The sequence below is a fragment of the Orycteropus afer genome, unplaced genomic scaffold (genome assembly GCF_000298275.1).
Source record: "Orycteropus afer afer isolate SDZICR_OR568_19922 unplaced genomic scaffold, OryAfe1.0 scaffold00034, whole genome shotgun sequence".
NCBI lineage: Eukaryota > Metazoa > Chordata > Mammalia > Tubulidentata > Orycteropodidae > Orycteropus > Orycteropus afer.
This window is the reverse complement of record NW_006921621.1, coordinates 10137932-10155141: the sequence shown is the minus strand read 5'-3', so window position 1 is coordinate 10155141 and position 17210 is coordinate 10137932. Positions and strand designations below refer to the sequence as shown.

General features: G+C 38.6%; 1 protein-coding gene across 1 annotated transcript in view; it reads right to left on the bottom strand.

The window, feature by feature from the left end:
• ADGRF5 (adhesion G protein-coupled receptor F5) overlaps positions 1–17210 on the bottom strand; it is a 113519-nt gene that overhangs the window by 8386 nt on the left and 87923 nt on the right. The window contains exons 10-16 of the mRNA XM_042780316.1: positions 16041–16211; positions 13795–13914; positions 13440–13649; positions 7231–7443; positions 4966–5127; positions 2487–2695; positions 526–705 (exon numbers count right to left, since the gene is read on the bottom strand). Coding sequence (XP_042636250.1) covers positions 526–705; positions 2487–2695; positions 4966–5127; positions 7231–7443; positions 13440–13649; positions 13795–13914; positions 16041–16211 — 1265 coding nt within the window. The remainder of the gene's footprint in view (positions 1–525; positions 706–2486; positions 2696–4965; positions 5128–7230; positions 7444–13439; positions 13650–13794; positions 13915–16040; positions 16212–17210) is intronic.

The following is a 17210-nucleotide window of genomic DNA, read 5'->3' as shown; positions in this document are numbered from 1 at the left end:
TGTTTCAGCTTTCACTTGTCTCTAGCAACACTAGTGGCTTCCATGTGTTGATGGTCCCTGGGTGCTTCACACCCCTTATTTGTTCTCTAACACTGGCTTCTCCTCTAAGTATCCCTTCATTAAAGCCTCTTTCTTTGAACAATTGTGGGTAGATTCTCATTTCTACCTGAACCCTTATTGCTTCAAAGCTCATATTTAGTGTTACCCAGCTTGTACTTATTCTCAGAAGTTTTTGTCCCTAGTTCTGCTGAAAAACAGAAAGGAATTCATTTTATTTAAGTGAAGAAAACAAAGCAGAGGTTCACTAAAGAAATCTTAAGGTCCCAAAGTGAATTTTGGAAACGTTATCCAACATCCTAAAGGCATAGCTGGAAGAGGCATGCTCTATGGCTGTAGCATCTATAGCACTGCATTACTCTGGAAAAGTTAGAGTAGTAGCAGCAATGGTGATGAGTTGGGTTTCTTGACTTTAAGTACTGAGATATGAAAAGGTGAGACCCAAAATTCTTGCAAGGAAAAACTCACCGTCATCATTTGTGAATTCACTTGGGATGGAACTGTTGAAAGTAAATCAAGGATGCTAATAATGGCTCCCAGATTACCAGGAGATGAGCTGATTTCATGTTCCACTTTGCCTGTGCTAATAGATAGATTATGGAGATATGTGGGGAGCTTCTCATCCTGAGAGGGGCTCTTAATCAAAGCCTAGTAGAATAAAAACAAAAGAAAACCTTGTCAGTCCAGTCATCAAATTCTGTTGATCCATCCATGGTACTTCACATCCATAGTTTCCTTTTTTCCATTCCCACTGTCAGTTGTTCTTACATAACGCTTCATCTTTCTAGATACCTCCAATCTCTCCCTTATTTAACCCACCAAAATGACATTCACGACATATCATTTTACTATGTTATTTCTCTGATGTTCAGAGGTTTCCCTAGACACACAAGGAAAGTCCAACATCTTTTGCTTATTTTTAACTCACTTTTGAGTGGCCTGACACTTGATATGTAATTGGTGCTCAATATAGATTGATAATCAAAGAAATTTCAATATCTCTCCAATTAAATTACACACTTCTTAACAACATGGACCAGGTGCTTTATTTCTGTTTATTTTTCTCATACCCCATAAGAAGCTCTGGTTGCACAGTGCCTAAGGGATTTGACTGCTAACCAGAAGCCTGGAAGTTCAAACCCACTAGCCACTCCTTGGAAGGAAGGTTGGGCTATCTACTTCCATAGTGGTACCACCTTGGAAACCCAAGGAGGGGTTGCTATGAGTTGGATCCACATACCCCATAAAGCCTCACACAGTGAAAAATCTAACACATAAAGTCTAACACAGTTAATCATGCACATAGCAAGTGTTCAATAAATGTATGCTGAGTGGATGAACCAAATGGAGCACCATAGACTAGCATGCACCCCATTCCAATGAAAATAATCTAGGTATCTAGAATTGGGATCAGGGCCCAACTTGGAATTCAAATGACAATTTCTACCTTTCCTAGTTAAATTCACTTATATCCCCTGTGTTTCACCATTAAGGTCCAACTCAAATGCTAAGTTTTTCAAGTAGAACTTTCTGATTATCCTGACAAAAAGTTAATGCACACAACTACCCAACTACATTTATTCTCTATGAAATCAGAGGCCAAGTTCAGTTTACCTTTTTACCTGTCAGCACTTATAAAAATGACCTACATAGGTATTTTAGTGTAGTCAGTAGGATACCAGATGAGAGATATATAAGATAATTAGATAAAACATAAAACAAAGGCACTTCCTTTTTTCAATTTTCTGGTGTTAAGAGGATTTGTTAAGAGGTTGTCAGAGGTTGGCACCATTAGTTGTAATCCCACCAGTATCTTTTTGTTGCAGCTCATGGAATTTTAGGGGTCTCTAACTTACAAGAAATGAAGTGTGATGTGACATTTAATTATTCTTTCATGTGAAGAAAGGAATTTTCTCTTGCCATGTAGCGGTAACCTCTATTCTAGGTTAAGAGAGGTAAGTTACTCCATTTTATGGAACTATTGGTTAGCTCTAAGAATTTAGTAAATCTCAGACCTCTGAAAGTATAAAGTCCAACTTTTTTTTTTTGCATTGATAAACATTATTTTATATATTGTCCTCCTGTTATAAAGGTTAGAGCTATTAGCTTGATCTCAAAATAATGCAAAGGAAAGCAGTAAGAAAGAGCATAATACCATCTCCCCTTGGAGATACTGGAAACAAGATACTGAGAAGTTCAAGTCAAGGTATACAGCTAGTCCTAGAGTAGAACACATACTTTGTTGCTGCTATATTTATACATAAGCATTTCAAAGCATTTCTAGGTTTACATCTTCTTTGGAAATGAACAAATAAGAAGAGATTTCAGAACAACATAACCCAACCCAAGTCTGATTTTCCTAAGGGCTGAGAACTATGATAACCCAGACAGATATCCCCAGGGAGCTGAGTCAAAAGTTTAAGGATCACCTTGGCCAAGTGGAGCAGACTATTAATTGGGGCAGAGATACAGTCATTCCTCTTCACCATCCACTTGGAGCCTTCACATTTGTAAGTGATGATCCCACCAATGGGACTGCTAGGGCTGCTGGGAATGTTTGAGAATTGGCATAGCTTCTGGATGACTTTCCCAGGCTCCCCCACACCTATGATGGGATCCTGGCATGTGATGTTTTCCCCTGCAGTGGAAACATGGAAATAAAGAGACAATTGAGAGGAGGAAGAAAGACTGGATATATAATCAGTTCTAGGTAGACTTTTGAAACTTGAATTCCTTTTTTTCTCTTTGTTTTCAGTGACCTTTTCCAAGGTTCCCAGTTTCTTTATTTTGTCCCTGATTTTCCCAAGTTCCTCACAAACTCGACTCCCTTAATTTTCATTTGTTTTCCCTAACAGAATTTATTTCCTCCATGCCTCATTCCACCCCTAGTTCTAGGTTTTTGATGTGTGGAAAAACAAAACCATGGAAAATGACAAAAGCTTAATGTATGCCCATCTGGATTAGAAACATTCAGTTTACCAGGAGCCTAACGAGCTCTGGTGTCATAGTGTCTAAGGCATTTGACTGCTAACCAGAGGGCTGATGATTCAAACCTACCAGCCACTCTTTGGAAGGAAGGTTGGGTAATATACTTCCACAGTGATACCACCTCAGAAACCCAAGGAGGGGTCGCTGTGAGTTGGATCTGACTCGACGGTAATGAGTTTGGTTTTTGGTTGGAAGGACACAATGCCTTATTTCAGGGATTCTCAGCTCTGACGTATTAAAATAATCTGAGAAGCTTTTGAAACTCCCCCAATGTCCAGGCTCACTACAGCCCAAGCAAATCAGAATCCCTAGATGTGGGATCCAGACATTCATGGCGGTTCAAATGCATCAGCCACACCTTGAAAGGAAAGTTGGGCAATCTACTTCCGTAGTGATACTGCCTCAGAAACCCAAGGAGGGGTCGCTAAGAGTCAGAATTGACTCTACATCAGGCAGTGAGTTTGTTTTTTTTTTTTTTTTTTTTTGGCAGATGATTCTAATGTGCAGCCAAGTTCCAGAAGCATTGCTTTAACCTAAAGACATAATTAGTCATATGAATTTCAGCCACTACAAAGGTAGGTCCCTTGCTGTGCAGTAGTAGTTAAATATAGTCTGCTTCAATAAATATTCCAGCCTTGGAAATCTTATGGGGCAATTCCACTCTATCACATAGTTGGAATCAACTAGGTGACAATGGGTTTTTGTTTTATTTTTAATGACCTGAGTATTCCAGGTGATCGATTTAAACATTTGTTCCTTCAGACTCTCCTTAAAGACAATTTTATTTCACTATTGCTTAAGACCAGACCTGAATGGGGAAAATGACACTTGTTGCAGAGTCTCTAGATTTCCAGGGAACCCTGATTCTGATGAAGGAGAAGCCCACTCCCTCATTCAATTGTCTTATTTAGCATTAATTCAAATCTCAGTCATTATATAAAAATCTTAAAATGGGGAAAAGAAATAGAATTAGACTTGGTATGAAGAAAGAGGAGAACAACAAAGGCAAGTGAATAAAACCTGTTGACCCCCTGGGCTAAGATGCAGGGAAAATGAAGAGGTGACCTTGACTCACCAAGGAGGTCAGAGCACAGTGACTCAGAGATAGAGGGAATTCTAAACTGCTTCTTGCTTTGGTGTCTAAGATCTAGTAACCAATCATGTGAGAATGACCACAAATTACACAGGACACTTCAACAAGATGGGTGATAGAGCCATGAGTTCCTTTTGATATCAGGGGTCATTTACTGGGAAGACTTCTGGAGAGATTGCTTGTGGCAGAATTCCAGGATCATCATTTATTCACTTGCCCTACAATTGCTAATGAGGAGAGCTCTTTAGCATGAGTTAATACAGAAATGGCTCTACAAATCATGACCTTTTACCTTGAAAACATTTTATGAGGGCATGTTGGCTCAGGGATGACAAAAGATGGGAAAGCTATTGCCTATTCCTAGTAGTTGCATTCTTTTCATGCAACACTGTCTCAGGACTGCAGTGGTAATGGAGACATCTTTCTTTTGCTGCAATCTCAAGAGAAAGTCAGCTGCACACAGATATTGTCCACATTTATCTGCTCACTAAACTGCTGAGCCTCCCAGACTCATCAAAAACATGATTTCATCTGCAATGATTTCTTGACCGCTTCCTCCCCACTTATCAACAGTAGAGTTAGACTCTCTTCTAGCTGCCCACAACATCTCTACTTTAGCACGTAGTATGTTGTACATGAAAATATTTTATCATATCCAGCTCCTTGAATTGAAGATTGAAGGACTGAAGTGAGGAAGCATGACTTATTTACTTTTAAATGCTTGATGTTCAGTATATATTTATTGAATGAATGAATAAAATTGTGAATGAATTAACTGATTTCTGCCCATGACTATAATGTTTTAAAGCAATTTAAAATGCCCTTACCAGGTAGCAGATCAAGCTTCATCGATGGGCTCCGGACTGAGTTATTGGCAGCATTGGTAAAGTGACAGAACATCTCAACATCTTTTGGACACCAGGAGTTCGAGTTTGCCATGAAATTGTGCTTGTATTTGTAGCACACTTGCTTTCCATTAACTTCTTTTGCTAAAGATAAAGTGATAGAAATTTAAGTCACAACATATATCTCAAAAGTACAAATTTTATTATGATGATCCAATATGGATAAACTTGTCAAAACTTTTTTTTTTTTTTCAAATCATGCTCCATATTAGCTCAATATCTTTATTTTCTCAGGAATATGCCACTTTCATTTTTAATGTGATTTTATTTATTTACTTTTAGCCTCTGGCTCTTCCATGTGAATAAACACACATTTGCATGTGTGCTAGCCGAAACTTTACCTGTACCTTTCTTGACTCCAAATCTGTACCCACACATGATTTTGCAGCATCGCTCTACCTAACCACATCTCATTTATCTTATTCTGCCTTCATTACATTGTTTGAAAACTACTTATTTATGGGTTGTCTCCTCTATTAGACAATGTTCTCCTGAAGAGCAAGTCCTCATTCTTATTTATCATTGCAACTTCTGTTGGCTAGTTCAGTGACTGTCACACAGAAAGCACTGGATGCATACATGTTGAATAAAAAATGTTGAAAGGTTTTAATACTTTAATATCCAGATTGATTCCATGGCTCTCTACCATACAGCTTTCTCTAAACACTCTAAGTTTTATTGGGCCCCTGATTTCCTGAACTTCCATTGTTCTTTCCATTTACATTATTCATTTTAGATGTTTAATTGTATATGCATTGTTTTTATGACATGGACTATTCTAGATATTAACATATGTGTCTCAGTTTGTTTTGCTCCTTCTCAATGCCTAACATAGTGCTTTGCATTAATAAGGTCCTCAATGAATAGTTATTGAAAGAATGAATGAACTTTTAAAACCCTCATGAAAGTGTCAATGTTTTGAGATTTTGGATTGAGAGCTTATATTTGGTTGACTTTAATCTATGGGAATCATGAGAGATCTGGATGGAGGGTACTATCTAATAGTGAGGATTTGAATTTGTTTTTGCCCAGGGCCATGGTGATGCTACCAATGGACCACTTGAAATTAATATCTCAGTTTGGAGTTTCATGAACCACATAGGCAGGGTAAATTCAAACCCCCAGCCTTGGTGAAGGCAGAACAGTTAAAATTCTCAAAGAGACTTCTTCTCACCCAGAGATGAGGCCATGATCTAACTTCTCACAAATCGATTTTGCTTTTCTAACTAGTTTTTCACTGAGCATGAAACCCAGTAAGGGTCCAGATATTGTGCAGGCTGAGGTGGAATGGGTGGGATGGCTTAGCTACAGCCTAGGGAGCAAGGCCTTTTCATTATGTCTTTTACCATCTATAAACTCAAGGTCCTCACTGAGATTATGGCCCCTAGCTGCCCTTCAGGTCTGGAATTGAACCAATACCTGTGGCTTCCAGCCAAATAAAAGACAGGCATATGAGTTAACATTTACCTAGGGTAGATACACTCCTTGGAGAGAACAATCATGGGAGAAAGAAGGGGTGTTTCTGCACAGGGAGACAGCTCAGGGGGCAGGAGTGCATGGAGGGATGGATACAGGGAAGAGGTAACTATTGGGAGGAAGTGAGAGGGCAGCTGTTACATTGGGGTAAATTGTAGTCAATGTCATGAGACAAAGTGTATGTAAACTGCTGTGTGGAAAGTGAATTTGCTCTGTAAACTTCCACTGAAGTCATAATAAAAACAACAACAACAAAACAAGGTACTGGACTTCTGATATTGGAAAGGTTCAGGGGATCCATAATTAGATAACGCTCACCCCTCTATTTCTCTTTCCCTCTATGTTTGTAGTCCTTGGTTATTTGTCTTACTTTCTTTTATGCTCAGTTATGCATTTAAAAACATTTTTGTCTTATTTTTACAGCCTGTCTAGGTGTTTCATGGAGGAATGGACTATCAGGCTATATCTAGTCTTCCATATTGAGTAAGTGAGAATTCCAGAAAGGTGTTTTAATACTGTCTTCAACAGCTCCCACTGCTATCCATACACCAACACAGAATAGAAGGTTACAAAGACTTATGGGATTCTGCTCTATCACATTCTGTTTCTGACACTGTCTCTTGGTCTTTATTCCCTATTTTAACAGTAACGTTTTAGACTGCACATATGTGAAATAATATTGCCCAAGCAATTCAACAGTTGTCCTCTTACCAGCAGGAAAGAAAAAGGAATCCATTTGGAAAGTAACTTTGTAGTCTTCATCCTCCTCTATACAGCACTTGAAGCTGTAGGAACCTTTGCATGGAACTGCAGCTTTCAAGGGATCAATCATGATGTTCGGCTGTAGAGGCAGCGGGTAAACAGTGACATCCTTGGTTGCTACACTATATGAATTTTTATATCTAAATATACAGTGATAGGTTCCTGAGTGGAAGAAAACAAACATAAAACATAATGAAATATTCATTCATAAAAGACTGGGAAGGTTAAAAAGAGAAAAAGCTCCCTGTCAAGTTTGTACGAGAGCACAATACCCCTTCCTGAACTCTAGAAGAGATGCTTGATCAGTTCCCCTCCTGAATTCTCCATGTATTCAAAGAATTAACCAATGGTCACCTAAATATTACTGACTTTTGAATATATTTAAGTGGGTTATCTAAGATCATACAGCAGTTAGGGGTGGAACTGGGTTTCAAACCAGCTTCCAGGATCCTACGCCCAGATTCTTTTACCAACCCAGGGCATAAATGGCAATGTTGGTGTGTGTTGGAATGAGAATTTCTTTGAAGGCAGTTGCTAGCCTGATAAAATGTTGTGGTGTGATATCCACTCTCTTAACCTGACCACATCTCTAAGTAAGCAGACTTCTCAGGCTTTTGGGACATCATGGTATAAAGAGTGTGGTCAGAGAGGCTGTGTGTGTGTGGGTGGGGGGAGACAGAGAGAGAGAGGGAGAGAGAGAGAGAGAGAGAAATCTCTTGGGAGAGCCTGACCTGTGGATCCAGGAGTTTAATGTCTGACTCCATCTAAACCCCATTGCCATCAAGCCAATTCCAAATCATGGCAACCCCATGTGTTACAAAGTAGAATGGTTCCATACAGTTTTCTTGGTTGTAATCTATGAAAACAGTTGGCCAAACCTTCCTTCCATGGAACTACTGGGTGAGTTTGAAATACCATCCTTTAGGTTAGCAACTGATAGCAAACCACTTGTGACATGTAGATACTTTCTGACTCTGTCTAGAAAAGTCTAAAGACAGAAGTGCTGGCAGGTCTTGTTGGAGTGAAAAGGGAGCTGCAGCAGTAGTAACCTGTACACAAAGTGTTTGGTGAAGCAGAGGGTACAGTGTATAAAATGGTTGGGTTGAGCTTTGAAAGAACCTTGTTTAATTGGACATTATGCCAGGGCCCATGAGGGAATGAAACACCATTGAGTAGCTGCTATGGAGATAGTATAATAAGATTATAAACAGTACCTACAGTAAAGTAAGACCCTTCATCTTTCTTTACATTACTTCTCTTTGCTTCAAATCTATAGAAACCAGAAGAGTAGCTACCTGGTGGGAAAGACATCTAATAAGGAGAGTGAAGAAGCTTCGTTCAACTCTTTTCTATACTGTTTTAGGGGAGGAAAAATTTAAATTAGATATAAAATCAAAGTGTAGTAGATCTAGATCAGGATAGGTTTTTTTCAGTACCTGAGTAGAGGACTGTTCTAATAGTTTAATGCAAGCAGAAAAGCTATGGGCTCTTCCTAAGTTAGTTGCAGGAAAGAGCAATTTGACAGAGTGGACAGAGTATGTTAGAGATCAGCCTTAAAGAAAATATTCTCATTCCTGATTGTACACCACCAAGTCCAGCACAAACAATAATGTTATTTCTACAACATTGCCTAGAACTTATATGGAAAACATAAATAAAATGTAGGACTCACAGGATCTGCAGTGAATTCTGTAGTTATTTAAAGGAAGCAGAGTTGAGTGGTTAAAAGCCAGCCACTAGAAGCAGCCAGCCTGGGTTGCAACCCTAGCATTGCCATTTACCTGGGTAAGGTAAGTTACCTAACCATACCTAGAGGTGGTTTCCTTGTCTGAAAAATGGTGATAATAATAGCACTATCTTCAAGGTTTGTTGTATTAAATAAATTAATACATTTAAATACTTAGGACAACATATATCTCATAGCAAGTTCTCAATAAATGACAGCTATTATTGTGGCAGTTCTGTCTAGTAGATTCCTTTTGCATTCAGAGACTTGATTTTCCTCCCAAAATGAATAATTTATAGAGGTAAAATAATGATGAAAAAGGGCTGTTGTCAAATTTGACTCATGGCAACCCTACGTGTATCAAAGAAGAACTGTCCTTCCAAGGGCTCTCAATGGCTGATTTTTTGGAAGTGCTCCTCTGAGTGGATGTGAACCTCCAACTTGCAGTTAGAAGCAGAGTACATTAACTGTTTGTACCACCCAAGGACTCCAAGGCTCTTGGAATAGAATTTGCTATGGAGTCTTGGATAGAATTTGCCATGGAGTCTTAGAATAGAATTTGGTAAAATAGAAAAAAGAAATTATGTTCTTTGGGACCAGGCATACAAAACTTTCACTTAATTTTTTTTTTTTTTTTTTTTTAATGCACTACAGTGGGTGAAGGAGCTCTGGTAGCACAGTGACTAAGGCACTTGACTGCTAACTGGAAGGCTGGCGGTTCATACCCAACAGCCACTTCTCGGAAGGAAGGTTGGGCAATCTATTTCCATAGTGATACTGCCTTGGCAACCCAAGGAGGGGTCGCTATGAGTCGGGGCTGACTCAACGGCACATAACAACAACAACAACAGTGCATGAAACACTTCCAAGAGTCTGGTAAAAGGTCTTTAAAAACAAAAATTCACTTAACTTCATGGAAGAGTACAGGCTCTGTAGTCAAGGAGATCTGGTTGCAATCTACAATTTAAGGTGTGTAAGCACAGGCACAACCACTCATCTCTCAGTTTGTCATACTGTGGTGGTTTGTGTTGCTGTGATGCTGGAAACTATGTCACTGGTATTTCAAATGCCAGCAGGGTTACCTGTGGTGGATAGGTTTCAGTGGAGCTTTTGGGCTAAGACAGACTAAGAAAAAGGACCTGGCAACCTACTTCTAAAAACACTTGCCAGTGAAAACCTAATAAATAGCAGCAGAACATTGCCTGATGTAGTGCCAGAAGATGAGTCCCCTAGGTTGGAAGGCACTCAAAACATAATAGTGAAGAGCTGTCTCTTCAAGGTAGAGTCAACCTTATTGACATGGATGGAGTAAAGCTTTTGAGACCTTCATTTGCTAATGTGGCATGGCTCAACATGAGAAGAAACAGCTGTAAACATCCATTAATAATCAGAATGAGAAATATGCAAAATATGAATCTAGGAAAATTAGAAGTAATCAAAAATGAAAGTAAGCTGTAATGAACTGGTATTGACCTTTTGATTTGTACAATCATACAGTCTGCTATGTAGGGAATAACAAATTAAAGAGAAACAGCTTCACATTCATTGTCACAGAGAACATTCCAAGATGTATCTTGAAGTGCAATGCTGTAAGTGACAGGATAATATCCATATGTCTGTGAGGAAGACCAGTTAATACTACTATTATTGAAATTTACACACCAACCACTAATGTCAAATATGAATAAGGTTCTTTTTCTTTTTCTTTTTTTTTTAACTAACTGTGCCAAATTTTTATTAACTTCTGAAGTCTGAGATTTTATCCAACATGCAATCAAGATGCATTGATAATTACTGGTGATTGCAATGTGAAAGTTGGAAACAAAGAAGAATGATCGGTAGTTGGAAAATTTGTTTTGGTAATAGAAATGATGCTGGGAGATAGCATGACAGAATTTTACAAGACTACTGACCTATTAACTGGAAATAGTTTTTCCTCAACAACATAATCTATGACTATACACATAGACCTCACCATCTGTGACTATGCACATAGACCTCATCAGATGGAATACCCAGGAATCAAATCGATTATATTTGGGGAAAGAGAGGATGGAAAAGCTCAATATCATCAGTCAGAACAAGGCCAGGGGGCTAGCTGAAATAGACCATCAATTGCACATATGCAAGTTTAAGTGGAAGCTGTAGAATATTAAAACAAGACCATGACAACCAAAGTGCAATCTTGAATATATCTCACCTGAATATACAGACCATCTCAAGGATAGATTTGATGCATTGAATACTTATGGCCAAAGACAGATAAATTGTGGGATGTCATCAAGGACATTAGACATAAAGAAAGCAAAAGGTATTGAAAAAGAAAGAAAAAAACAAAATGAATGTCAGAAGAAACGCTGAAACTTTCTCTTGAACTTATAGAAGCTAAAATGAATGGAAGAATGATGAAGTAAAAGAGCTGAAAAGAAGATTTCAAAGAGCAGCTCAAGAAGACAAAGTAAAGTATAATGAAATGTGCAAGGACCTGGAGTTAGAAAACCAAAAGAGAAGAACACACTCAACATTTCTCAAATTGAAAAGGCTGAAGAAAAAAATTCAAGCCTCAAGTTGCAATATTAAAGGATTCTAAGGGAGAAATATTGAACAATGTAGGAAGCATCAAAATAAAATAGAAGGAATACACCATCACTGCACCAAAAAGAATTAGTTGATGTTCCACCATATAAGGAAGTAGCATATGATCAAAAACTGATGGTATTGAAAGTAGAAGTCCAAGCTGTGCTGAGGGAAGTGGTGAAAAAGATGTCTCCAGGAATTGATGGAATACCAATTGAGATGTTTCAAAACACGAATGCAGTGTTGGAGGTGCTCACTTGTTTATACCAAGATATTTGAAAAGACAGAAACCAGGCCAACCAACTGGAAGAGACCCATATTTGTGCCTGTTCCAAAGAAAGGTGATCTAATAGAATGCAGAAATTATCAAACAATATCACTAGTATCATACACAAGCAAAATTTTGCTGAAGATAATTCAAAAATGGTTGCAGCAGTACATCAACAGGGAATTGCCAGAAATCCAAGCCAGATTCAGAAGAAGATGTGGAACCAGTGATACCATTGTTAATGTCCGATCTTGGCTAAAAGCAGAGAATACCAGAAAGATGTTTTCCTGTGTTTTATTGACTATCCAAAGGTGTTTGACTGTGTGAATCATACAAATTATAGATAACATTTTGAAGAATGGGAATTTCAGAACCCCTAATTGTGCTCATGTGGAACCTCTACATAGACCAAGAGGCAGTTGTTCAAACAGAACAAGGTTATATTGCATGATTTTAAGTCAGGAAGATGTGCATCACAGTTATATCCTTTTATCATACTTATTCAATCTGTATGAAGAACAAATAATCAAGAAGCTGAACTATATGAAGAACAACATGGCATCAAAATTGGATGGAGATCCATTAACAACCTGCAATATACAGATGATACAACCTTGCTTGCTGAAAGTGAAGATGACTTGAAGAACTTACTTATGAAGATCAGACTACAATTGTCTGTATGGATTACACCTCAGCATAAAGAAAACACAAATCCTCACAAATGGACCATAAGCAGCATCATGATAAATGGAGAAAAGATTGAGCTTGTCAAGGATTTCATTTTACTTGGATCCATAATCAACACCCATGGAAGCAGCAGTCAAGAAATCAAAGGACATATTGGCATTGGGCAAATATGCTGCAAAAAACCTCTTTAAAGTGTTAAAAATCGAAGATGTCACTTTGGAGACTAAGGCGCACTTTACCCAAGCCATGGTATTTTCAATAGCCTTATGCACATGCAAAAGCTGGTCAATGAATAAAGAAGAATAATGAATAATTAATGCATTTGAATTATGGTGTTGGCAAAAAAATATTAAATATACCACATTCTGCCAGAATTCCATCTTGGAATTGCAATTCTACCTCGGCAGAAATACAGCCAGAATGGTGAGACTTCATCTCATGTCTTTTGGACATGTTTTGAGAAGGAACCAGTCCCTAAGGAAGGACATCATGCTTGATAAAGTAGAGAGTGAGTAGAAAAGAGGAGGACCCTCAACCAGATGAATTGACATAGTGGCTGCAACAATGGGTTCAAACAGCAAAGATTGTGAGGATGATACAGGACCAGGCAGTGTTTTGTTCTGTTGTACATAGGGTTATTATGAAACAGAACCAACTCTATGGCACTTAAAAACAACAACAAGCTAAGCATATTCTCTATTGCCTCTGAGCCTCAGTTTCCTCATCTGTAAAGTGAGAATAATGACATCTTCCCCCAAGTAACTGTTGAATTAAATGTGATGACATAAGTCATAGCTGATGTATAAGTGTCCCAGGGCAGGGCCTCCAAGAATGCTAACTGTTATTGTGTGGTGTAGGGGCTTTAGGCAGTACATCCACAGTATTTGGTCTTTCACTCACCATTCCACTCCCTCGTCGAAGTCTGGACTGTCAATACTGACTCTGCTCCATTATGATACCTCCTCGTTGTATAAAATCTTTTATATATTTTAATTCCAGCAGAAGTGTTCCAGTACACCTCATCATAGTTACTCACATCACTGATGCATGTTATAGAAAAGTTTTGTCCCTCAGAAACAGAAATTGGGTCCGGAGTTACTGTTAGGTTGGCTGAAAGAATGCAAACAAAATAAAACAAAACCGACAAGTCCGATGTTTAGTCTTTCTGGTGACATCAACAGAGGTATGAAATTTAAGATAGAGACAGAAACAATGGACCATCCTGACTGTACTTCTTTCAACGCGGGATTGGTACCTTGCTGCTCCTGGGCTTTACTTGTTTCTAGGCTGTTGCCAGTGGTGCTCTGAACTGCACTCATTTCCATCACATGTCTTAGGAACTCGTGCACTTCCCCTTTGTGGCTGGAATTATCTCCTGATGATCAGTAGGGCAAAAGGTTGCAAACTTAGGGTTGTTGACTTAACTCAAGCTCCCCTCCAACCTCTTCTATGACACTTCAAGATAGAATAAATAGCAACTTTGTTCTCAACTGTTTTAAAATACTCTTTCATAATACCCTGCCGTATTTTACTTTGCATTCATTCTATAGCTCTCCTTCATAAATACAGGTGGCATTGGGACAGGCACTTTATCTTCTGTGTGGTGGTGTCCCTGGAACGTAGCACTGTGTTTTGTATGCAGTCAATGACTCCTCAATGAGCCAAAGAGTGATTTCTGGAGCTATACTTTAAGTGGAGGGATCATACAGTGTATTGCCCAAAGAATTAAACCTGGATTGTCTGAGGAAAATTGAGATTTGGGCACCCTAACTATAAGTCTCTGTGTGCTCCTCTTTCTGAGAAGTTCCTCATTGATTCCTGAGGAATTATTGATTGAAACTGTTAACAAAGACCTTTGGAAATGTAAAAGTCAATATAAATGTCCATTATTTTTTTGCTCTGCTTCTATCTTCCTCTTCACTTAGACTATATCTTTTTACATAGTTGACATTTCAAAATGCCATTCACTTCTGGCCTCTACACGTAAACAGCTTTGTGCCTTAGCCCACTGATTGCTTTTCCTAATCAGTGTAAAATCTTATTCTTAATTAAAATAGAAAGAAATCAAACTTTTCTACAATGCCCATTAGAAATTTGGATTTAAATGTTCAGACACAGCCCAAAGTCATTCAAGCATAGTGAAATTGGTCCTTCTTATTGTTGTCACTGGCTAAAGGGATCTTCAGATGAACTAAGGGTTAGCTGTTTCCAAGAGGGGAAAGAAAAAGGTTTGTGGAACCATGAATATGGTTCTCTTTGTTTTCAGATGAGGTCCAAGACCAAACCAGTGATTTTCAGCAAAGCTTAAACCTGCCCCATGACAGCCAAAAGCCCACATCATCAACACAACTCCCAGAGTTAGAATGTGGAGTGAATAGCTCCTCTCACTATACAAAATTACAAATTGCTCAAAATACTCATGAACTTTTTCAGGGCCTTTTTTCAGATAAACTTAATTTTGATCTTTGTAAAATCACTAAGTCATAAGTAACAGAAAATATGAACAAGAAAGCAAATACTGTTTACATCAGCTCTTTCTCTGAATTGTACAAAAGGGGTCGAAAAGTTTATTTAAATATTTCATTTTTGTAAGATAGGTGGAAAAGCAAGTTTGACTTTCCTATTTTTGCAGAGAGAGGTAATTTAGAATGCTTTATGAGACAAGAAGAAGTTTAAGAGTCCTAAATTGAATTAATGAAAAGATAAGAAAAACATTTGTTCCAACTGTAAAATAACCACAAAGTATCAGATTATTAAAGCTTCTGGCAGCATTATCTCCAGAACTGGTGAAACAGGAGAGGAAAGATAATGGGGAAAGGTGAGGGGATATGGAAGAGTGAACCAGGTGATTGGAATACAAGGGATGGAGATGGGATTATGGGAAGAGAAAGGGAGGAGTCAGGAGCATTTTTATAAATTTATAGTAAATTTAATCATTTACTAGGACTAACTTGAGTATGAAACTTACCTCCCAGTCCACCTCTGCCTGACCCATAAAATACAGGTGGTGTCTTTCCTGCGGCCACTGCTTTCCACCCCTACCCTTAAATCGAAACCAAACCACATCCATTACCATCAAATCAATTCCAATACATAGTGATCCAAGAGGACAGAATAGCACTGCCCACAGAGTTCCAAGGCTGTAATCTTTACAGAAGCAGACTGCTACATCTTCCATACACAGAGCAGCTCATTGTGTTCGAACCAATGACCTATCATTCAGCAGCCAAGCACTTAAACACTGTGACACCAGGCCTCCTTCTGATACCTTTACAATAGTAAAAAAGACTACTTGAAGTAAAAAGGCAAGAGGAAAGTCCTCTCCTATCTCCCATTGAATAGTCATACAATGATTATACAATTATACAATTATACAAGCCCTCTCCAACTCCCAGGAAAGTCCCTGCTTCACTTTGCTCATTGATATTCCCAGTTCACTAGCAGATCTTGCTTTAAAGGGTAACATATTTATGGCAAAAAGTTCTAATGAAAGAGCCTTACCCACAGAGGTGAAAGTCACTTCTATGTTCTCACTGCCTCTGGCTCCGTGGGAGCTGATAAATTCACATGTGTAGATGACTTTTGTTCCAGACGACCCACTTGGGCACTGGGTTCCATTGGCCTTGATGGTGTATCTGCTGCAACTGAGCTCTACGTCAGTTTCAGCAATTCCTGCAATGGCAAAATCAGTTCTACTGTCACACTTGTCTGATTCCCCAGTTGAGTAACAAAGACGCTAAATCAGTGAAAAAGGGTTTCCATTTAAATTTAATTCCTTCTCTTTGAATGGAGAGGCGAGATAGCACAGTAGTGATTTAAGTCTGCACACTCAGGAGCCAGGATGCCTGGGTTCAGATCCCAAATGCCACCACCTACTAGCAGGGTATTGTTGAGAAAGTCTCTTAACTGCTCTGTGCCTATATAGCTTCTCCACTTGTAAAGTAAGAATGAATAATACTAGCTACCACCAAAGAATGTTGTCAGGTTAAGTGAATTAATATGTATAAAGCACTTGGAACAATCAATGCCTGGCTGAGCCTGCACCTAACAAAGGTGACATTGGTGATGGTCACTGGAGGTGAAAGGTGAAAGAGAGAAGTAAGGTGTTTGGGTAACTTTAGTACTGGAAGGAAAAAAGATGTGGGATTAATTAGACTATTATTATTATTGGAAAGAAGAAGAAATGAAACTCATATATCATCTCACATGAGGAATATTTTCAGAACTTGTTCCCTCTTATTAAATCTGCATTTTCAGTGGAAGCTTCAAAGTCATGCTTTCTGAGCTCACCAGCTGTTTCTCCTTCAAAATAGCTCTCCTTTTATACCTCCCTTCCCATTCCTAGGAATGCCATACCGTCTAAGACATTTTCACCACTTGCCTAAAAAAAAACATACCCATTTCCATTGAGATGATTCCTACTCCCAGTGATCCCATAGTTTCCAAGTCTGTAAATCTTTATGGAGGCACATTGCCACATCTTTCTCCCATGGAGAAGCTAATGAGTTTGAATCGTTGAACTTGTTGGTTAGCAGTCAACTACTTGAACCACTGTATCACCATGACTCCATTCCATTTGCCTGTTGTTGTTGTTTGTTGTTGAGTTGGACCCAACTCATAGCAACCCCTCCTTGGGTTTCCAAGGCGATATCACTATGGAAGTAGATTGCC